This window comes from Pipistrellus kuhlii, unplaced genomic scaffold (genome assembly GCF_014108245.1).
Source record: "Pipistrellus kuhlii isolate mPipKuh1 unplaced genomic scaffold, mPipKuh1.p scaffold_m20_p_15, whole genome shotgun sequence".
In the NCBI taxonomy this organism is placed as follows: domain Eukaryota; kingdom Metazoa; phylum Chordata; class Mammalia; order Chiroptera; family Vespertilionidae; genus Pipistrellus; species Pipistrellus kuhlii.
In genome coordinates, this window is record NW_023425460.1 from 22,234,050 (window position 1) to 22,259,477 (window position 25,428).

The window sequence follows — 25,428 nt, forward strand, 5'->3', positions numbered from 1 at the left end:
TTGCAGTTCATTAAATATAAGCAATATCCTGTTTCTGATCTCTGAACTGAAGAAGTACTTTTTGGTAATTATCTACATCTGATTCTCAGACATCATTCTTTATACTGTGGATGAAGCCCACTTGCTAGTTGTATGATTTGGGGAGGTTACTTAACTTCTCTGTGCATCAGTGTCCCATTTTATAAAATGAGAAATAGTGTCTTTCTAATAGGTTTTTAGGCAAACTGGCAAAAGTAAGCAACTCCATCTCATTTGCTATTATAATTGCTGCTGTTATTATTATTACTACCTAAAATGTACACAGATTTAGAGATACAACTTCACTAATGCTATAGAAGGAAATTCTATAGAATTTAATTAGTCTATAACATAATTAGCATATAATCATAGTGGATTTATTCAATGTGATGATATCATAATAACTTATCTTAAAGAGATTTTGAAACAGTGATTCAATTGCATAAAATATTTAAAAACTCCTTTACCCAAGAACGTTTCATTCCTATTATCATCTTTGACATCTTACAATTCTGCCCACAAATCCCCAAGATTACTGCCTCTGTTTCTGCCACAGACCATGCCATTTTAGCAAGTTCAAGTCTAACTTATTAGTTAACATCCTGGAGTCACTTTAGAGAATTCCCATGTCTCCTGCTTTCATCATACGGAAATGAACATATGGGTTTCTGATAACTACTGTGCAAACTAGTAAGCCTTATTTTCCTAATTTATGTTTTAATTAGATTCCTCTCTACAGCACCCCATTTTTTGCATTCTTTTTCTCTCTGTTTACAACACCTCTTAGGAAATAACACCTTCATTTTGAATTACAGATTTTTTTTAATGCATTCTTTAGGTAATCAAGGTGTTAAAGATGAGATTCAATTATGATTCTTTTAGAATTTCTCTGCCTGTTTAATCAACCATTATGAATATCACTAATTAATTTTTTTATTTCTCTGTAGTTTTCATTTGAACCATAACATAATTGGGGTAGTGTTTTTCCTGGATATACCCAATTAATATATATAAACACATAACATGTTAAATAAATATCTATGTAACCATCAATTTTTAATTTAGATGATTCCATTATAAGTATATAACTAATTTAATAATATAATTAAAATAAAAATTTTGCATTTATTCAGATACTCTATGATTAGAAATTTGTTAGGCACAACTGGTGCAGCTCAGTGGTTGAGCATGGACCATGAACTAGGAGGTCACAGTTCAATTCTAGGTCAAGGGCACATGCCCTGGTTGCAGGCTCCATCCTCAGTATTAAGTATGCAAGAGGCAGCTAATCAATGATTCTCATCATTGATATTTCTATCTTTCTCCCTCTTCCTTCCACTATGAAACCAATATATATATATATATATATATATATATATATATATATATATATATATATATCCATACACACACACACACACACACACACACACACACACACATTTATATTTGAGGCCCAGTGCACAACATTCATGCACTGGGATGGGGGCCCTCAGCCCGGCCTGTGCCCTCTAGCAGTCCGGGATCCCTTGGGGGATGTCTGACTGCTGGGCTAGGCCTGCTCCCTGGCAGGCAGACATCCCCGGCTTCTGGCTGAGCAGTGCTCCCCCTGTGGGGGCGCACTAATCACCAAGGAGCAGCTCCTGTGTTAAGCGTCTGCACCCTGGTGGTCAATGTGCATCATAGTGACCAGTGGTTCTGCCATTCAGTTGATTTGCATATTAGGGTTTTATTACATAGGATGTAAAAAAAAAAAAAAAAAGAAAGAAATTGGAAAGAATGTGCTTGGACATGTGAAGTATTATTTCTAAGTAACCACTAAAATAAAATTGAAATTAAAACGCATTAGCCATATTTTAAAATATTATAAATAAAAATAATAGGGTTTAAAAAAACAGTTGTATATTGGAGTCTTCTAGTAACTAAATTAAACATAACACAATATTGCTGCATCTACAGAGTACAAATGAACATAAGAAAGTTCAGACAGTGATGTAAGTTCTCAACTGATTCTAATCCTACCTTGAGAAAAATCCCACTCCCTAAATTATTAAGGCTAATATCACTAAGAACACGTGTTCATACTTTATGTTTGCTCTTCATACCACACAGATTTGATTAATAAGTATGCTAATTAGCTAGTGAAAAGCAATGCCTTCATTTTGGTTCTAGGTACCTTCCAAACAAAATGAATATAAAATTCCATTACTGGAGTTGAGCTAATGAGGATGCAAACATGAAAAGCAGAGGCATCAAACATGCTCCACGTTGAGGTCTTTGGATATCAGCTACCTCCATTTTGCATTCATTTCTCTCTTTGTGTAATGAATTGGGGTATAAGGGGTTATGTCCTAAAAATGAGTTCACCAAATAATGTAATCTATTCACCATCACAAAAACATCCAAGCATTCCTTTAGCTAAGACATCTGTAGCATTTGCCTTAAGGGTTAAATGTGCACTTTCCCTAAATTCAATTTGAAGTGGATGAGATCCACAGCAACTCATTATAGCAAATGTCACCCGCAAGGAAGGTCTCTCTAACATTTCACACTAATTAGCTCAGATAGTAAAAGGTTCTCTTTTATTCACCTTGATGCCATGGCTGATGCTTTGGGAGAGTAAATCATGGCACATTTTAGTTTAAATATTAGTAAATCATGGCACATTTGGTTTAAATGTGAAAATATTATTACCTGGATAGTTTCTTTATAGTGCTTCAATATTGCCAGTTAATAAGAACATCAGAAGGGGAAAAGGAAACATTATTTCATCAAATTTCTTACCACTGATAGCTCACTTGCTATTTTTTCTACTTTTCTATACTGAACTCCTTAACTGAGTGCTCTTCCAATATTTAGTATCTCACTGTTAATAGTAGGGACACCGATCCCACAAATAGAAACTCGGCAGAACCAACATTAGCATGGTTAATTTGTTTTTTTAACTTTATATGCTAACTGTAAATTTATTTTTCTCTCGACTGCTTAAATAGCTCAAATATTAATTCTGTGGTGCTTTTTAAGTGCTGTATAATCCTAAGTATTTAATCCTGTGATCATTTTTATCTTTGAATAACAGTCATCCTTCCCCTCTTCTATTGTCATAACTTTCATGTTTCCATGGAAACAGCGGAGACAGAATGAAATGGTAAAACACTTTCATTTTAGGTCTAAGTTGACAGTGTTGTTTTTCATTAGCAACCTCAATTATTCAGATGGGTAAGAATATAGAGAGTGGTTTCCGAAATGACATGGTGGGTCTTTTATAACTAAAAAATTATGTTTCTAGCTAAAAGAAGTTAACTCCTTCTGATTAGAGTTAGTTATTTGGTGGTGAGAATTGGCTGTTTTTTCTTCTTTATATTTTATTGTATTACATCATTTTCCTGATATCATATAAAATTAAATCAGAAAAATTTATCTTTAAAAAGAATGGCTAGTTGCTATACTCTTGATAAATTCTTCTTAATCTTCACTGAATATCACTAAACCCATATAGTTAGGTTTTAGATATACACTTAAAATAAATTTAAAAAAAAAGTAATTCTTTAATGCTCATTAAGGGGACTTAAGAGAATCTTAGGGAATCCATTTGGTGCTTTGACAAAGCATTTTTCTCCTATAAAACAATCATATAAAATGAAACTAAAATTTCAACATAAATACAGGGCATTTAACTCGATGAAGAGTCCCAAAGGAAACTGGTTACAGTGCTTCCTTCGTGCAAGGTAGACTGCCTCTTCCCCTGTGTATTTTTTAAGTCAGTTGATTAAAAACAGAAAACAAAGTAGAGGTGTACGTTATTTGAAGAGAAATGCACACAGCATCCTGAAAGAAAGACCCTAGTCAATAAAACACTGCACATTAAAAGAGGCTTTAAGCAGCTGAGTAAAATGTTAGGATGCTGGAGTGTAGTTTCCACAGAGACAACAGACAGCTTCTTTTTGCTTTTCCTGCAGTAGAAACAGTGGGCATTTTCTAACGTGGCTCATTTCTCCTCGTTATTTCTTCAGCGAAGATGGAGAGTTGGGCAGATGACTGAGGAAACGGAAGCATCATGTTCCTCTGGGAGAAATGGGCAGCAATCTCCCTTAACTGTTGGTGCTTCCTGCCTGACCACAGAATTGCAGGCCTAAGGGAAGAGACCTTGAAATTCACTATAAAATTAAGATCTTGGCAAAGACAGAAATAAATGGAAGCACATATGACATGGGCTTTATAAAGTTTTTGCCTCAACCATCTCTCTGATAGGGCAGTTGCTTGGGTAAAATAAATAAAAATTTAGGGCTTGTTTTCTAAAATCCACAGATGAGGACTCAACCTCCTTAAAACTTAAATAAGAAATAAATTTTGAAAGCAAACTAAGTCTGATATGCAAACAAATACATTTTTTTTTCCTTTTTATATAAATACTAGAGGCCTAGTGCATGAAAATTCACACACTGGAAGGGGGGTCCCTCAGCCCAGCCTGGCCCCTCCCACAGTTCAGGAGCCATCAGGTGCAGAGGCGACCCGGTGATCAAGGGAAGGCTATGCCCCCATCACACCTCTGCTGCTGCCACTGCCAGCAGCACAAGCCTTGACCAGCCCTGGTTACCTGAGCCTTGGGCAGCCCTAAGTGGCTGGGCAGCCATCATCCAAGGCTTGTCTGTACCTCAGGCTAGCCTTGGGTAGCAGCCGCTGCCATCTGTGGCTTGCCTGAGCCTCAGTTGGTGCGGGGTGCAGGAAGACCTGTGACCCCTGCAGAGGAATAGAAGATACTCTCAATGACATGAGTTATAACTTCCAATTTGTTGGACATCACAGTCAGGCTTCAGCTTTGGGGGAGGGAGGAAGGAAGAGAGGGACCATGAAGCTCATTGGAGGAGCCTGGGTGAGCTGTCAGTCAGTGAGGAGTGCAGGAGGACTGGCGGCCCCCAAAGGGCCTTAGAGCAGGTACTCGGAGCAGCGGCATCACCCCATCTTTGTGATGGTCAATTTGCATATTACCTCCTTATTATATAGGATTAAATATTTTGAAAAGCAATCAAGTCTACAGAGGTAATGGCATATATTGATATCTGGGAAAATTTTTGAGTATAATTCGTATTATAAGCTAAGTTCTTATCTTGACTCCCTCTTGAAATAATACAGTCCCTTTAAAGTATGAACATAGATGGGAAATTCTAATATTTAAAAAGTTGGATATGAAAATCTTAATGAATCATATAATGTAGTGCCTAATTTCATATGCCACACTCTTAAAAGAAGGTGAGATGTGAAATCATGCAGAGCATATGTGCGTTAAATAATGTACTTATTATTTACAAAGTCATTTTCTCACTTTTTTTCTGACAAAAGGCCTCAAACAAAGCAAAGAGATTGAATGGCAGTGGTGGCCACCCTTATTTATCACCTTTCCTGGCTAAAAGGAACAGGGAAGGGTGCCTTGAGAAATTGCTGATTTCAGGTCCAGGGCAGGAAATGCACAGGAAGAACCTGGGACATCTTGTTATTCAGAAAGCAAGAGAGCTCTTAGCAGCTAACAGACTGTGTTAGACAAAATAAGGAGCCAACCTGACACACTGAAAGTATAAAAACCCATGATATATAATAATACAAAAAAAAAAAAAAACCACACACAAAAAGCAAAACATAAAATGGAAATACAACTCTTATTTGTCACTAAGAAGTGACCAAGGTCCCAGTTACTTACTCTGGAAACGAATGGGAAAGAATAAAATACATTCTTCCTACCTGTCTTGAATTAAGAGAATGAGAAGAAAGAGTCTATCAGATTCTTAGTTGGTGATGCAGAGTGTCTTTAGAAAAGAATTCCAGTTAATAGATATTGAAAGAATGATGGAATTTGATAATGATCATGTTAAAAGCCTTAATGGATAGTAGATTCAGTCCATGATCATCATTGGTATTAAAGCAGTTAGCAAAAGGTTGATAGGAGTCCTTACAATGAAAGGATTAGGCTGTTACATCCTCAGACACTGTTCCAAATTCAAGTAGCAATCAGGGAAAGAACCAGGCACTATTTGCCTTCTGTAATAAGGGAATATTGAAGTATACTAAATTTCCTATGGAGTCTTCTTGCCACAAAATGTTGAACATAAATCTAATCAATTCTTTAGGTTTGATGACCCTTTGCAAGAAATACAGAGGAGAGAGAGAGACAAGGTAAATGGCACCATTTAGAACCAATGAGACAAACAAGAAGTGAGGGTCTATACCAGGACAATGAATCCAGTTTCTTCAAAAACCTAATAGAACTATTAACGGGGTTCTCTTCTAGATTAGAAGAGATTTAAGAGACAGAACCAACATGCAATGTATAAGGTTTATTTGGATTCCAAGTCAAACATATCAGCCATAAAAAACATTTGAGAACAGTGAGGAAAATTGAATAACGACTAGATATTCATTGTATGAGATTCAATAATGATATTGCGGTTAGGTAGAAAGGTCTCCTTATTTTTAGAAGATACATATGAAAGTATGTGTTTAGATATCATGATACGATGTTAGTGACTTGTTAAAAGTATCTCAGTTAAAAAAATTGTAAGAAGAATTAGATGAAGTGACTGTGGCAAGGAAATTGATCTGTTGAATCTGAGTAATGTTTATAAGGAAAAGAGTTCATTACACTACCTTCTGTGATTGAAAACTTGAGTAATAACAGGTTCCAAAAATTTATCTTATGAAAACATGCATGTGAAATGCTTAGGGATCTAATATTTCACAATTGGGCTTTGGCAGCAGGCATTTGGTAACCAGTATGAATTCCTGATCTAATTATTTACAACTTGCATGACTTGAGGACTAATTTTTTAGGCTTGTTTCCTTATCTGTAAAATCACATAAAATAAGAATATTTGTCTCATTGTTAGGATTAAATGAGATTATTCACTTAAAGCTTGGCACATAATAAGTGCTGCTCAACAAATATTGTTGATAACTGTCATTAATTATTACTATATTTGTAATTATTAAAATCTGAAAACAGGATTATTTTATATTTATACAGCATTTTAATATTTAATAATGTGCTTTTAAATTCACTTGTTTATCTCATTAATAATAACATATGTTGTTTTAATAGGATACATTTAAATGTTCTAGATCCTTTGGTATTTGGGCTGTTTTGATTATTTGAGCATTTAAAAAAACATTTTTATTGGTTTCAGAGAGGGAGAAATATAAACATTGATGATGAGAGGGAATCATTGATCAGCTGCCTCCGCACACCCCCTACTGAGGATGGAGCCTGCAACCCAGGCATGTGCTCTGGCCGGGAATGGAACCATGTCCTCCTGGTTCATAGGTCAACGCTCAACCACTGAGGCCACACTGATTGGCTGAGCACTTTAATCAGTTTTTATTCTATAAAGGTTATATTGAAAAAGTATCAATTTCCAAAGAAGTAGAATGAAGTCCTGGACATTAATAATGCTTTGTTTTATAGTTTAGAAACGTGAGTTTTTTTTTGCAGATCCTCCTGGCTCTCACTATCATTAGTATCAACTAAAGCAAAATTAACTTGGACTAGCTGAACCTTCTGGTTGTTGAGAATTTTCATGATTAAGGGCTTATGCAATTTATTTCATAGCAAATAAATACTGTTTATATTTTTAATAAACACAGAGGTAAACCACAAATCTCTTAATAAGGATTTGTGGTTATTATAGGATTATTACAGCTTTCAAATTCAAAGACATAGATTAAGGAGGATATAAATGAGAGCACTTGTCATTCAAGTGACTCTAAAACGCTGACAGTAGCCCCAAAGGGTAGGATAAGTATTTTTTGCTTTGCTGGACCTCTAAACATAGAATCCGAATATTACAACCTTCTCAGGGCCACTATTTGAAATGTAGTGAAGGCTTGTAATCAACTAATTTGATGATTGACAAATATAAATAAATCCACTAGGACCTGTGGGTTCTGGGGTGAATGTGTGAAACTCTTGGTATTATTCACCCTTCCTAGTCACAAATATATAATTGCACAGGAGGGTGGAAGAACTGCTAAGTCCAAGGGTAATTTTAAACTACACTTAATCAAAATTTTGTCAGCAGCCACATCTTACACTAAAGATGGCACAATCCATAGGTATTTGCAAGCAAATCTACACCAAACTAAACACTCCCTTGGCTTGAAAGCATTCCTATGATTTTCCTTGTATGAAAGAATGTCTTGATAAAATATATAAAGTCCTTAGACTGGTATAGATGCCACTTTTTAAAAAAAATATTTTATTGATTTTGTACAGAGAGGAAGGGAGAGAGATAGAGAGCTAGAAACATCAATGAGAGAGAGTCATTGATCAGCTGCCTCTTGCACCCCCCCCACCGGGGATATGCCCGCAACCAAGGTACATGCCCTTGACCGGAATCGAACCCGGGACCCTTCAGTCCCCAAGCCGACGCTCCATCCATTGAGCCAAACTGGTCTCCGCTAGATGCCACTTTTAAGAGCTCATATAGCATTTCATATTTCCCCTCTTATTAAATAACAACACCATCAACAATATAATTACTATATACACTTAATTTTGTGTGTGTGTGTGTGTGCATGTATATATATATATATATATATATATATATAGTGTATTATTTCAAATATGTATATATATTATTGGATATATATATATATTATATACATATATATATATTTTTTTTTAAATTGTTTTTTTACAGAGTGGAAGAGAGAAGGATAGAAAGTTAGAAACATCGATCAGCTGCCTCCTACACACCCCCCTACTGGGGATGTGCCCACAACCAAGGTACATGCCCTTGACCATAATCGAACCTAGGACCCTTCAGTCTGCAGGCCGTCACTCTATCCACTGAGCCAAACAGGTCATGGCTTGATTTTGTTTCTTAAGAGGAAAAAGCATATCCTCTGTTTTATGTTCATGTTGCCTAGTATATGTTTGGTATAATTGAACTTAAAAAATGACTTAATTCTTCACAATACTGATGCAGTGCTTTTAAACATGGAAATGACTCTACCAGCCCATCACTAGACTGACATGTGCTTTGCATATTGAAATATGTGTACTTGCTCCTCTCCCTTTTCTGTTTTTTCTTCTTTAGAGTCAATGCATACATCTGAAGATTCTTAATTAATCAACAAGGTGTAATTTGTAGCCATAAGGTAAATTTAATTTTTGCATGCACACAATAGAAACCATCTATTTGTAAGAAGTAAATTGAAATTATAATGAACAGTACAACTGAATAGGGAGGAATGCATTTATATTGATATATTAATTTCCAAACTTTTAATTTACTACAGTCACATCGAGAAATAAATCTTTCATCATACCCATTCCTTACACACACACGTATGCAGGTGCCTACACATATGGATAAAACTCACACATCAGTACTGCTCTATACCAGGCACTCTGTAATAATAAAAATGCTGGTCATAATCCAGTACTTCATAACCCCCAGGCAATTTGTAGTCAAGTTTAAAAAACACTCTAAAGGCCTATTCTTTTATAATAACTTAAGTAGTAACATATTATTCTCCTTGGATTCTTTTAAACAATCCCAGATCCTATGTATTCCCATTCCTTGCTAACTTTCTTCCCTTGTACAGAAACTCCAACATTCTCTGCATTTCATATGTCCACTTTATGCATCTAAGGAAATAAAGATGACAACCCCTATGGATTGACATGGTTGTTTAATGGTTTCTGGCTATTTCATCAATCACTGAGGAGTCAAATTGACCAGGGTTTGGCTCTTGGAAGCACATGGGGAATAGTAATCATGCCAATTGGAAGCAGAATGACAATATACCATCGTTGACAGAATCTATTATTTGTGATTACCCCAAAGGTGAAATGGAAAGAATGTCATGCCCTTTACTAGTATTTATAAAAGTTAATGGAAACATGTCAACAGAACTTGTAAGGTAAAAATGCTGCTATTTGAAAAGACTGTCAAATTTGTGACTTCAAGTTCTCAACTGCACCTCTGTTTTTGCCTACGGCACATTCATTCTCTTTTGTGGTGCATTCAATTTTACAGCATACGGTTGTATTGTGTTACCAGTGTAATGCCAGCCCTCTATTATAGATGTTCGTGTTACCTAATATCTGTTTTTGTGTTTTCTATCATAACACAATGCCATGCTTTGCTATTATTATAATCCAGGAGATTATATGAGTAGAAAGAAAATTCATTGTATTATACACAAAGTAATTACATTTGAGACTATTATGGTGACTTAGCATTTAATGTGAAAAATGTCAGTTCACAATGTGCAGAACAAAGTGAGACTGAGTGTTTTCCCAGCTTCAGAAAATCTACCAACTCAAACATCTTCAACAACCAAGTATTAGATTCCTGGTGAGCCTGTGAAATCTCCCACAATGGTGAAAATTTTTCTTCTTTGAAGGAGAAAATATGTATTATATCTTGAGTATTAGAGAGAAACCTAAAAATGTTAGTTGAATATGGATAAATTGTTTTGTATAATTTGATTGTATTTCTGCTTTTGTATTAATACAAAAAATCACATTTCGGTAAGTGGTTAAATGTTGCTCTTACGCTCCTGTTCCCTCCCACTCCCTTCTTACTCCCCCATAGATACTGGCGTGTGAAGTTATTGTTCTAATCATTCACTTAAGTGATTTAAATGATTTTTCTCCTTTCAAGAGAATGTTTGTTAATCAGCAAGCATCTCAAGAGCTTTCCAAAGTAAGGGCTTATCTATTTTCTTTCATTGCATCACTCAAAAAAGTGCTATGATTTGGTCTGTTTAAAAAAGGTGTCTCTTATCACTGGCCTTTTTTTAAATTTTAAATCTCAGGCATATTCTTCATTGTTAATTTAATTATCCTAGGAATATAATAAAATCAAGAGGCTTGAGAAGAAAAACCATGGGTGCCATCCAGAAGAGTGTCCAAAATTAATCTGTTAAGTACTGTGGTCAGCAAGGGACCTCGATTTTGGAAATATAGCTCCTGGAACAAGATTGTTTTCAGTAAAATGTACGTTTTACTAAATCAGGGTATTTTGATAACCTGATTTTACTAACATAATATGCACACCATGCTTTAAAAAACTTTAGGATCATTTTATTAAAAAACTTAGCTGATAGGAAATTACTTATAGCCCCAACAAGTCATATTTTCCAAGTACTTACACTGAAAGTGGTCTTAAGTTTATCATTTTAGGAAAGCTTTATCTTCTTTTCAAGAATATTAGAATTATTGCTATTCAATACGCTTATCACTAATTTATCTAGGCTGTCTAATACTTTTGAACAGTGTTTGAGTATTAGAACTGCGGCTTTTGTTTTATATCCTTACATGTCTGATATATTTACTAGGGAACAGGCTGGTTGCTTGAAGTAATTAGAACACTTTATAAAGTTGACTAATGTTCGCAATTTATGCATCGGAGGGGAGGAAGTGAGATACAAGCAAATAGCTTTGAGCGACAGTCATTTATATCTCTTCTTCCTCAGATCACAATTCAAATATGTAAATTAGCATGCGATATTATATTTATTATATCAAGATTATTTAAATTGCTGTTTTAATTCATCATTTAAAAAAAACACTTCTAAGGTAACACATCTCTTAATATTTTAGAATTACAACAGCATAATATACAATTATCCCAAACAAACTTACAAACCAATTCTTTGAATGTCTGGCAGCAATTTAAAAAGGACATGAAAGGATTTAATCCTTTCCATCATGTAGAGAGCCTCCTGGGAAGGCAAATGAGCATTCTATATTGGCCCCTTTTGCCCTTTTGGCCAAGAGGGACCCTCTTCTCACAATCCAATTGCCCACAGCTGTTGCCTGAGCTTTCTGTTCATGCCAAGGTTGAAGCCTCGGGTTGGCTGGTACCATGGATCTGTCCTCCCTGGAGAAGAAACCCAGGTTCCCCAATATTTGTGATCAGTTCCAAAGGCCTTGCCAGCAGGCTAGGGGATCCCAAGTCAGGAGCTGGGTGTAGAGGCCATGGGGGCATAGGCTACCAAAGAGACAGAACTGAACCTCACATCACCCTGCTTGGCCCCAGAGGATAGCTGGTTAGTAAGATTCCTCAAAGGAGGAACAACCTAAGGCAGGCACAGTCGCAGAAGGGACATCAGGAGAGAATTTGGGGGTCAACAAAGGTGAGGCATAGACCCTCACCCCAGGGGTCTTCTGAGGGAGGTCTCCTGCCCCCATGGCTGCTTTGCTTCCCATGCACAGCTCAAATTGGGACCCAGGTAACAGACAGAGACTTGGCCAACAACAGCTGCCCTCTCATTGAAACAAGACTTGTTTGAGTTGTCTTGTGCCCATGGTGTAGGGAAGTGGGTTTTTAATATCTAAATCCAGCCTAGCACCAGGAATGCTCAGAGCCTACTCAAGAAGGCAAATAATCATTTTCACTAATATTTACAGTGTAAAATAAGATTGTTGTTAGAGTATTAAATTTGACAGTAAAATAGTAATCAAGTTTTCAGACTAATTTAAATTGGCTAATTGAAATAAGCAAATATTCTAGAAAAATTAATTGTACTGGACAAAACGCTGTTCCTAAAGTGTTAACTAAAATTTTTATTGGTAGTTCATCTCATGGTAAAATTGTATAACATGTAATGAACCTAAAGCAGTTATATTTTAGTGCAAAAAATTAAAATTTAAAAGCTATCAACACTACATTATAAAATAATCAAAAAAGAGGGGGGGGTAGTAGAAGAATGTCACGTAAGGAAAAATAACCTGTAAGTAAATTACATCTAGAAAATTTTTACTTTAGAAAATTAACTTTCAATTGTAATGCTAACAGCAAGACACTCATGAAAAACATACATGGCGTCAAAAAAAGCCAAAGGAAAATCATTTGGACAAAAAATGAAAAAGGGATTGCAAGTCAAATTTATAAAAAAGATTCCTTTATTAACTTTTGGTCAAGGATATGTTTGTATATTTTCAGAAAACAACTCCAAGACCATGTGGATTCCTAAAACAGAGGAATTGCCAGGACTGCTCCAGCCATGAAAACAGAAGAGAAACAGTCCAGAGATGGCAGACCCTGACGACACCTTGCCATACTAGCAGACAGCAGCTGTGCATCACTGCAGGTTGCCCAGGACCAAACCAGAGAGGGTTGGACCTGCATTACCGCCATTTGTTCACCATCCAGAACTGAAATATCATTGCTGCTATGTACACATAAGGAACTATTTGACATTGAAATTAGGACTCAAAGGAATTGTTGGTCGAGAAAGAAAATCACTATAGACTGATTTCCACTCAGCATAACCATTATTGCTTGTCTCATTTTCAGTTCTTATAAGTGTATTTCTAGTATCATATGATCTCACTCATCTAGGGGAAATAATGAACAACATAAACTGATGAACAAAAACAGACCCAGAGACAGGGAAGCATTGATCAGACTGTGAAAACCTCAGAGGGAAGGTAGGGGAAGGTAGGGGTAAGGGGGAGAGATCAGCCAAAGGACTTTTATGCATGCATATAAGTCTAACCAGTGGTCATGGACAACAAGGGTGTGGAGGCACGGGATGGGAATGGGGGGATGAGGACAAATATGTGATACCTTAATCAATAAAGAAATTTTTTAAAATGCTAAAGTTAAAAATATGAATTAAAAAAATCAAAAAACCCATTCCTTTCTAGAAGAATTCATAGGGCAACATTGGTGTAACATTTCCAGCTTCAAAGGTACTCTGTAATTTTCAATGGTTTTTTTATTGAATGACAGCCTGCTTATTATCATATCAAATGTCACATTGGCAAGAGAAAATTGTACGTATAATGATGAAAATGAAAACGGCTCTGTTTCTAAAGGCTAATTTAATGACTATGATTTATCAGAACGTACGTCAAGCAAAAGTACATGATTTTCAATTTAAATATTTTAAATAAAGTAAGCTCCAACAGCAATACTTTCTGATTCTAAGATGAATAGAGATACACAAATTATCCCATTATTCTTTGGAGTCTGTTGTCTATTGACAACTACAAGGATCTCTTCAAGATACGTTTACCAAACAGCATAGGTGAAAATATTACTTATATAAAAGGTAGTGAAGCTTCTCAAAGGGTGGCTTTCTAACTTCCACATTCCAAGCATTAACATGAAAGGATTTCAAGATTATAAATTTTGCAGATTAGGAAACAGTTCCAGAGATGTTAGGCGCTGGGATCTAGATCTTCTAGATCACAAAGGAAAGGTCACAAAGAGAAGTTAGTGCCAGTGCTGTGACTAAGGCCCAGATCTCCCCAAGGCATACTTCTCTTGTTGTGTGAGCATGGCCTCTCCAGAAAACTCTCTGTTAGCACTGAGCATTCCCTTGCTTGTGCTCACAGATTCAATGGTTTTCTTTCTAGAATGGCCCAACCTTATATATAAAGCAGGATTAGAATTATGCTGTATATGTTACCTTCACCCCAGTGAGAGAGACAACCTTCACTAAAGAAGCCAAAGTATGTTAGCCAAATATTGTCATTTTTCCATTTAGGCTGCATAGAACACAAAGGGATGTAATACTCATATTATAGATGTTCTTTTTTTCTGCTTAAAAAAAGGTATCAAATCACAATAGGCTCTAAGGATGCCAGCACACCCAACAAACACATGCACCGGAGGTTCTCTTTTCTGTGTAAGTTAGGGGCTCTGGGAAATTTGACCTGATCACCATCTGATTCCAAATTAACCTTAGGATTTAAAGAGCTCTTCATGGTTTGAAAGAAATGTCCAACTGTTGTTATGACAACCGTGGAAAGGAATCACCCTTCTTTTCAGAAAAAGGAGTTAGCAATCAAATGGCTTGTCTGCACCCACCAAGCAAGTCAGCAGCACTAGCATTTTCAATTATCTTTAGTCCTCGGCCCTGTCAATTAGAAAAGGTTGCACTCAGAGACATGCAGGGATTCACCTTTATCAAGCCTTGCTACCTAGGGAGTCTTAAACATAAGAGCTGCAAGAAGAAAATTAGCAAATGGCCTTTGAGAGTTTTAACATTTTTAATGAAGCAGAAAAAAAAAATAACTCCTACTCAAGGCCAAGTAACTTTATCTTGAGACATGTTTTTTAAGAAAACCACCCATTCGGTCTCACTGCACTTAAAAATTTACTCTGGTGCTCTCTGTAGTCACAAATCACACTGAAGTATTAATCTGTGAGCAGCGGTGGCCTTAGAAACTGTCCTATACACTTCTTCCTGGCCTGATTACGTGTACTCAGGAATTTCAACAGCTCTTACACGGCTAAAAGCCAATTTATCAGTTCAGGGCCAAGTGCTGCACATTTTTCAAGTATCCTACGCTTTGCCTTGCAATAAAATGGAGAACACTTATTGCCCAGAGAATGTGACTATCTTCCGATTCCAACCCTAGGGGTGGTCAGCAAGCTCTCATTCTGGTTTGAGGGTTAATTCATAATGCCATTCTCGGTGTTTTTCCCTCACTTAATTGGCATACAGTCCCCATTTTGGATCAGGGTATTTGCTCACTTGAATTCTTTCCATGGAGGGAAAAACAATTTTCCAGGCTCATTTCCCTGAGAATTGCTTAGTTCAAGACCAAGTTGGTTTAAGTAAACTGTTGATAAGACTGTGGGAATACTAAGTTCGTGACTCTGAAATGCCTGGCAGAAAAAAAAACATGAATAAGAAAATCCAAAATTTCAAAGGCAGTGTGTTCCAGAGAGCAACAGCATGTGTACTTGATTGAGCATTTGAAATTGTGTTTTTTAGATGCCAGACAACCCTGGGGCATTTGAGAAGATGTTACCAAACAATACATATGTCTACTTTGATTTGCATAGCCGCATGTGTTTTGAGATGCATTTGATGAGTGGATTTTCAAAGGCTTGAGAAACTTGGGCAGTTCCCTCAGTGTGTCAACAGCCCCAAAACAAGCAGAGTGCACAACTAAAGGGCCATCCCTGCTTATGAAAGGTAATGAGACACATTGTGTCAGACAAGGCTCACACCAAAAATAATCCTGAAAAATATCAGACAGATTAAAACATTTTTTTTGCTAATGAACTTGTAAACAGGAGGAGCTTTAAGTCAATGAGGACTAATTATGGAAATAGTTGTAAACATTTTATTTGGACTAAATTGAAAGGTCAAAAGAGTACACAGAATATTCTCTATCATTACTGCAGTGACTATGGGACTTCATTGTTTAGTGTCAGTCAATCACAGTCAACCCTGGTGCCTCTATTGTTTTTTGTTTTAATTTTTTTTATTCTGGTACATCACTTTTGTTTTTAATCATCATTAGAGGACTTGCTTAGAGAAGGAGGGAGAAAGGAAGGAGATGGAGAGAAGAGAGAGGGAGAGCAGAAGAGGAGAGAGGGAGAGAGGGAAAAGTAGAGAGGGAGAGGGAAAGAGGGAGTGAAGGAGGGAGCAAGAGAGGGAGGGAGGAAGGAAGAGGGAGAAGGAGAGAGGGAGAGAGAAGAGAGAGGGAGAGAGCATCCTTCATTTGCTTTTTGTATGTGCCCTGACCAGTACTGAATTAAAACTACAAACCAGGTATGTGCCCTTACCTAGAATAGATCCTGCAGCCTTTCGGCACACAGGGCAATGCTCAATCAATTGGGCCACTCTGACCAAGCTGTGTGCCACTCTTTTTTTGTGCACTGATGATATGGACCTTCTTTAAATACTAGTCTTATTTCCAGCTCCAGACCATAGTTTTTAATTATTATTATTTCTTGCTTATTTTAGTTTTTCTTCTTGTATTATGAAAATATATCAAGAAACTTCTTTATTTGTGGAGAAAGCAGAGAATAAGTGGATATGAAGAGACTAGGGTGGCAAAAGTGGTGATTTCAAGTAGGGTCTTTAAGTCTTTGGCCAATTGGTGCCTCCTTCCTCAATGTCCCTCCACCTCTTTGTGCCCAGAAAGAGACTCGTATTATCTCTGGATGAAAAGGAGTTCATGTATACTTTATTATATGATTAGTAGGGAAAATTAATTCATCTTAGGAGAGTTTTTAAATTTTATAGGTTCCTCAGAGAGAGGACAATATTTAAAACCTAAGGAATATTAGAAAAGTGAAATCTTGAACGAAGAACTCACATCAGAGAGTGGTGTAAATTTCCCCATGGAACTGGTCTGACTTGCCTTTGAAGAGGTCTGCCTTCACCCATCCAAGTTAAAGGGACTGAGACCCATTTGCCTCATCTGAAACTCTGTCTTGCTCTCTCTCCTTTGAAGCTGAGTTTAACAACGTTCACATCTCTCTCAATAGTGAAGATTCATAATCTTTCCTTACACATTCTCACTAATTTACTTTAAATTTCTTATGATTTTGTATAAGCTCAGTGACACTTATTCTTTTAAATTCGATTCATTTTCAGTCCATGTTAGGGCACTCAAGTCCTATAACTCAACTCCATCATGAAATGAAAATGAGGCAGTGGTTTGATCAATCCAATTGGCATTCATTAACCAACACCCTAGAACTCTCACCATACAACATTATTCTCTCCTCCCTGATTCCTGAAACACAGTGATTGTCTTCTGTGATGCAACTACTTTTCCTCTCTTCTCTCCGTGTGTGTGTGTGTGTGTGTGTGTGTGTGTGTACATATGTGTGAATGTGTGCAAAATCCTTCCCCTTTCTCTGATTTTTAAATGCTAAAGTTCCTCAAGAATCAATCTTCAGTGCCATGCTCGTCTCATTTTCTACTCTCTCATCCACATTTAATTTATTTTTAAGATATATTTTTATTGATTTCAGAGAGGAAGGGAGAGAGGAAGAGGGATAGAAACATCAATGATGAGAAAGAATCATCAATCAGGCCCCCTACTGAAGATCAAGCCCGAAGCCTGGGCATGTGTCCTGACTAGAAATTGAATCATGGCTTCCCAGTTCAGTAGTTGATGAACAACCACTGAGCCACACCGGCTGGGCACCTAACATCATATTAAACTACCATCTACCATCTAAATGCTCATTATTTTCAAAAGAATACCAGTCTTTGCTCTGAGCTCCATCCCTGTCCAACCATGTCTCAAAGGCACCTCTTATTTAAGCTCAGCAAAAAAAAAAATCAATTCAATTCACACTCCAAACCTGGTAACCATATAGTCAATCTCGGTGAATGCCATCACTCCCTCTGATTTCCAGACCCCAAGTCTCTGCATCTTCCTTCACCTTTCTCCCCTTCATGGCCAATATCCATCTCCTTAATAATACCTGTTGGCTTTGCCACTTAACTGTTTCTTTACTCACACTGCCCTCTCTAGTCCTGCCTACCATCAGCTTTTACTGGGAAAATATTTTGGTGGTTCTTCCTGCTTTCACTTTTCACTCCTCCAATCCTAGAGGAAAGAATGCTCATTTATAATATAAAGCAATTCAATTTATCTGCTAGCTTACAGCCTGAAGTGATTACCCTAAATTTTTAGCATTTCTTTGACCTCTGCCTTTGTAAAATTTTAGGTCCCACCCTTATTGGTGCTTTGGCTGCCTGAATTTATGTTACTGTTTCTATGGCGGGCTTTGTACATACTATGTCTCTGTCTAAAATGTTCTCTGCACTTCCTTGCCCAGCGAATGCCAACTAATTTCTGCCTAACCAGTACCAGCTAACTCTTTAAAGTTCAGCTCAAATCTAGTCAAAATGTCACTTCCTCAGGGAAGCCTTTCTAGAAAGATTAATTTGCATCTCTCCTCCACGGAGCCATATGCACCATAAAGGCAAAGGGCATGTCTACTGTACTCACTCTTTTATAGTAGTATTTTGTAGGCACGCAGAGAATATTTGTCAGATAAATTAATGCATATGGCGAAGTGAATGAACACGGGTAATGTTGGTGCATGAAGGCTGAAAAGTCATGGTAGGCAGTCTTTAATTTGAGTTTTTAACAAGTGGTGTGCAGATTTACAAACATGACTATACCATTTGGAGGTTTACACAGGTTTTGCCATGAGGAACCGTTCTTCCTGGGAAACAATATGGAGAATCACCAATTCTGGTCATAATAAATACATTTACAGACAAATACTCATGCAGCTATCAGAGATGCCCAAAAGAGGGCCTGCATATGGAGCCCTTCAGCATTCAGAGAAGTAGGATGGAGCCGAGGGCAGCTGACCCAATTGGCAGAGTATGCTGTACCCACTTTCTATGAATGTTAAGATAAAATAATTTCAAAAGTGCTTCTATATGGGAGCAATTTGAAGGTTTGTTTTTGTTGTTGTTTGCTGCTTTTTTTTAAAAGAATAAGTGATTGATATTTTCAAAAGCACAGTGAATTGCATCAATAAGGCTAAACTTAAATCAGTTTAAAATACTATATGTTCTTTCAGATTGCCACCAAAATGACATCAATTAAGTGTATATAATAGCATTATAAATATTTATAACATGGTGATGTTAAAATGAAAAAGTAGGATATAAAGTTATAGTAAAGGCACTATAATTATAAAACATAATAATAGTTTTTATAGTTGTACTTGATTAATTTAGACTATGGTTTTTATCTATCTTACTATATTATTTCTATTAAAGTGAAAATAAACATTTTAATAAAAATAAACATAATTATAAACAATACACTGACTCCCCCCATTATCTCCCCCCCCCCCCCCCCCGCCCCGCATGGCTATAACCTGGGAATATAGCTGTGGCATAGGTAAATCACCTTATTATAGTGTAATTTTTATATGAAATATTTTTCTTATCAACTATTAAAATTAGCAAGCTAAGTTGACAAATATATATCAGAAGATATGTTTTTATTCAGAGAAAGAGCTGTTTTGCTTATAACTGCAGAGTACAGAATTTAGCAATTAAGACATCAATGATAGTATTACTTGAATCCCAATTCTGTTTTTCTACCCCCACGAGTTGAAAACACTTATTCATAAAGATGTAAATACCCCTCCTATGTTCATTGAAGTATGTTTTGCAATAAGAAAGACAGAAAGAATTATTAGATAAAGAAGAAGTGGTACATATGACAATGGAATACTACTCAACCATTTCTGACAACATGGATAGATCTTGAAAGTATCATGTTAAGGGAAGTAAGTCAGATGGAAAAGACAAAAACCATATGATTTCACCTATATGTGAGATATAAAACAGAAAGCCACAGGGAAACAAACAAACTCATAGACACAGATAACAGTATAGTGGTTATAGAGGGAAGAAGGTGGGGAGAAGTTGAAGACGGTAAAAGGTGTCATATTCATGGTGATACAAGGAGACTAGACTTTGGGTGGGGGGCACACCCTAGAATATACAGATTTTATATATATATATAATTAGACACCTAAAACATGTAATATTACTAACCAATGGTACCCCAATAATTAAAACATATTTTATTTTTAAAGAAATAGTCTGTATTCATATATCAGAAATACTTAAAGTGAAGTAAAACATTTACATTTTCTATTTGTTATTTCTAGATGGTCATGTTTTTCACAAGACAAGGTATAGATATGGAAAAAGGTCTCACCACCTAAATAATGATATATCACAGCAAGTATCCCATTTTATTCTTAGAACTAAACAGTAAACATAATCATTGAGTTATACATCACTCTACTAAACTGCAAATTTCTCCATGTTAGAAAATACTTTTCTATTTGGTATGCGCGTTGTAAAGCACAATGCCTAACCCATCACAAGTTTCTAAATATTTATTAAATGAATGCATATTCTCAAAGGGAAATAGTGTGTATCTTTCAGCATACATGCTACTTTCTGCTCGAAATGAGGTTTAAGGATCCATAGCTTTGATCTGGTGTTGTCTCTCCCAATGTTTTTGTGATTACAACTTTATGTTTAAGAGGAGAAGCCCTTACTGGATTACTGGCAGCAATTATGAGAAGCTTAAACATGCTATAAAGGCAAAGTTTCTGTCAGGAATCATTTCCTTTGTAGGAAATGCAACCCTTGAAACAGGCTGGGGGCACAAATCCTGCAGAGGGGAGTTTTGAGAACTATTTCCCCAGGATTGTTCTCTCCAGCCACGCTTCTTGGACCAGCCACTGGAGCTGAATGCTTGGTGTGGTTTTCCTCAAAGGGATCATTTTGTGGACTCATTAGGTCACGGATACCTGATTATGCTATTAGCATAATTGTTCCACACAACTGAGTTTCAAAATGTCTCAACTGAATCAATCTTTATGGTCAGTACTTTTTTTTCTTTTTTTTACTCAGGCATAGTTAGTGAGACACTACCAACAAAAATTTCACATGGATAAAATAACATGATCATTTTAAGAAATACTAATCTTACCTTTAATGAATTTTGCAAAAGCAAGGGAACCTTTAAACAATAAAGCTTACACAGTAGAGCCAAAGCAACAGCTCAGTTCTAAGTGGCACAGGTTTTGAGATCTATATAAAAATGTCGAGGTATTAACAGAATGATAATAATACTTGGGAGAAATTACATTCTTGCCCTAATCCCTGCAATGTTGGCAAACCTTGTAAGTTCCTGAAATACAAAGTGAAGGTCCAAAGTATTTAAGATGAAAAAAATCCAACACAGGGAAACAAAACTATTAATTCAAATAGATGTTTAAACTTGTTAATTCAACTAAAAAGTTTTCTGAGAAATAATTCACAATTTACCTTTCTTCAGTGATAGGAATCTAATGAAAAAGATACTATCAACTTCATAAATCTTCAGATATGAGTTATTAGAAAGCTTTAAAGTGCTAATACTGTTAAAGGCATAATTACACCTCCCTTGATATGTATGTTAGTACATGTTTATGTACTTACATACGTATTTATTTACTTGGCTATTTTGAGGAATAAAGGTTACATTATCAATCTCCCTAGAATTTGGACTAATGGTTTTACATTTTTTTTCATCAAACTATTCCCATTTTTCTAAATAATTATAAATATTAAGGAATGTGGATTATGCAATTATTTGGATTTAGTATGAAATAGATAAATTCAAACTGATTTTACTTTTTAAATTCAAGTATAAATGTATAATGACTGCTTTATAATTCTGTCAAATAACAATATTTTGAAACGCTTACTGGTAGTAATCCCATTGCTTTTCTTTGTTATTTAATCATAATTAAACTTTTTTAAAACTAAATAATAATTTCAATAATGAAATTTACAAATATTTTCCAGACCAGTTTTAATTTTCTTTGGTTTAATTTTTTGACATGCTATCAGAGTGAGAGTAATTTGCCTACATAATGTTAGAAAATTCTTGCAGATATAATTATTTTGCATAATAGATATGCAATATTTCCTGTAAATTAAACCATATATCAAGTGCCCTAGGTTATGTTTCTAATGATTACTTGTACCAACAGTATCATCCCCTTTTATATCAATTTATAATTTACAAAGTATTTTTATGTGTTGCCATCATTTAAATAACAAAAATACTATCTTAAAGGTAAGACAATGAGATTGAGAGAGAGATATTAAGTCTTGACCAAGATCACTTGGTTGGAAACCAGAGAGCCAGGAGCAGATCCAAGGCTTCCAGCCCTCATTCAGGGCCATATTTTTATACACTGACTGACTCTTTGCCAATATAAAGAACACCATACCTATCTTTCTAATTGTCTGAATCTGAATTTCAGTGAGTCTTTTTTATTATCTTTAGTTGAAACATGTGAAAGTTAACCCATAAATGCCCAGAACTCATGAGATGCCCATACAGTTATCTTTACAAAGCCAAGAGCAACCCGAGGAGGATGCAACTAGCTCACAATCGCTTTCCATCACTGACCAAGTGCAAGCCTGTGACCAGCCTCACCACTGAGCAGAGGAAATTGAAGTTATGCAAAAACTTTAATCAGTAAATACGGCTAAAGTTTAATAGGGAAAGAGAAGTAGATCAAAGAATACTTTAAGTTAAAGAAAAACCTTTGACTTTTTTTTTTTTAGAACTAAACCACATATTTCATCTTTAGAGATTATCAAGACAAAAATATTTTGTTTCTTTTGCTTTTAGGTTATTACAAAACCAACTAAGCAAATTCTGCCCCTGAACTATCTATTTACTGATAAGTATCCTATCTGATATCAAATACAAAATTATTTTTACTTAAATTACTCCATCACAGAAAAGAGGGGAGGATTATACAGATCACAATTTTCAAAAAGTAACCTACAACTTTTGCAGAAAAAGCCAATGTGAAATTACTTCAAGTATAAAAAAAGCTGTGTTTTAAAGCAAGTTATTCTAGTAGAGAAAATTATATTTTGTTTTACAAAAATGAAAATTAATGAGATATGTACTACCTCATAACATTCTGAAAACAGTGCCACCCAAGTTCAATATAAAGCAATGATGTATTCACTCAGAAAAATATTTTCCAGCCTTATTATTTTTTCATACGATTTCACAAACAACTATTGAACACAACAACCATTCATTCAGAATGTATTTTCAGTGGGAGAAATAATGTGTTTACACTCAATTTTTTATGTTGAATTTTAAACTAACCATTTTCTTTGTTGAGATAATCTCCCACACAAAAGTAAGAATACTATGTAGTAATTACCTTGAATGGTTTGCTTTCTTTCTTCTTACGTAGTTTCTTCCCATCAGAGTGATGGACTTGGTTAAGTCCAACCAAATATTTTATCTTATTTCTACTCAAAAACACTTTTTAGATCAAGATTAAGGCCAAAGGGAAAAAAAGGCACTTACTTTGCTTTAGCTTCTGCATCCTCATATGCTTTATTAGAAACATCTTCCAATCCTCCAATCAAATGCTTGAAAGAGCTGTTAGAGGCAAAACATAGTGAAAAGGATAAATCCTCTATGAAGCTGTAACAATGACAACCTAGTCAATGATATATCGAAACACTCTAAAGTAGGGGTGTCGAACTCAATCAGAGAAGGGGCCAAAATCTAAAATCCAGCCTAAATCGCGGGCCGAATGGTTTACTGAACAGTCATAAACTGTCACTGTGATGGAAACGCAGCGGAGTGCAGTGATGACAGCGCGGTGCGGGCCACATTGCAAGGCCTGGCGGGACGGATTTGGCCCGCGGGCCTTGTGTTTGACACATGTGCTCTAAAGGATCTAATAAAAATTAAAACACTCAACTTAGAAAAATTATTAATACACATATCAGATAATGATATATACTCTGTGAGAGCAGGGACCTCTTCAGTCTGGTTCATTTCTGTAGTTCCCACCACTGAGAACCAGAGCTGGCAAAAGCCAATATTCAAAGAATTGGGTGAAATAAAGTCAATGGCACACTGATACATGTCACAAAGTTAATAAGTCAATTACAATGATGAAATAATAAGACCTAATAGTTATGGAGTGCCTAGTGTATTCCAGGCACTATTCTTTTAATTCTCATGAACATATATTAATTCCAATTCTGAATCATTAACTCTATGTAAGATAGTAGAATAATCTTCAAAGGCAAAATAATAACAGGAGGGAAAATCCACTCATTCTGGAGATGTGAAGAACAGACTTTAGCATACACTGGTAAGAGTAATGTATCTGCTTAAAACATCTATTCAATGTTCTACAATGCACCTAGAGCTATGCTCAGATCTACTTCATACACTGAAGTCTCTTATACATCTATAAAATATTACAGAGTTAAAACCAATTAATATACTCAAAGGAATTGCTCTTGAAAATTACTGAAAGTAAACACATACAGTAACTCATGCACACCATATTTTGGCAACCATTGAATTATAACGAATAAAGAAACAAAAGGCAAGTCTGTGTTTACAGAATCATCAGAGCCCTCCCTTACATGGTGCTTAAATGGCTGGTTTGTTCTATACACTTTACAGGTAGTAACAGATACTGTAATAGTTATGTATATCCTATGATTTAGTATCATACCCATTTTATAGATGGGGATACTAAGGAACGAGAAGTTAAGAAACTGACCTAAAGTCATGCAGCCAAAAGACTGTTAGGGAAGGAGCGGCCATTCTTTTATACTCATACCTACTCATATACCACAGTTCCCACCTAATCCCTGACTGCCTTGAAGATAACTATCACATCTCTAACAGTATTTGAGGTTTTAAAGTGCTGAAAGATATTGCATTTTGATTTAAATCTCTATTATCTTAATGCATGCAACTGGCTTTGTATGTGGTGAATATTAAAACAACAACACATGGATACTCGGGTTCTGAAACATAGTAGGATATTTGCTGATTTCAATTTAAATATTGTTTAGTCCCTTTTACATAACATTTTTTGAAAAAAAACAAAACAAAAACAAAACTATAAAGAGGAGCCTGACACTCTACTTAGGACTGATTTGTAGTTGGGGGAGTTCAGGCCCTTAAGTAATGATCTCATCTGGGGGACAGGGTAACTAATGCTGGCTAAATAGACTATTTTTTTTTTTATTTTAAACTTCTTTATTTATTGATTTTTAGAGAGTGGGGAAGAGAGAGTGGAAGAGAGAGAA

At 35.8% G+C, this 25,428-nt stretch overlaps 1 protein-coding gene across 3 annotated transcripts in view; it reads right to left on the minus strand.

The window, feature by feature from the left end:
• PRKG1 (protein kinase cGMP-dependent 1) overlaps positions 1 to 25,428 on the minus strand; it is a 1,018,841-nt gene that overhangs the window by 76,680 nt on the left and 916,733 nt on the right. For all 3 annotated transcript variants that reach the window (XM_036438437.2, XM_036438436.2, XM_036438438.2), the window contains one exon: positions 23,672 to 23,746. In XM_036438437.2, coding sequence (XP_036294330.1) covers positions 23,672 to 23,746 — 75 coding nt within the window. The remainder of the gene's footprint in view (positions 1 to 23,671; positions 23,747 to 25,428) is intronic.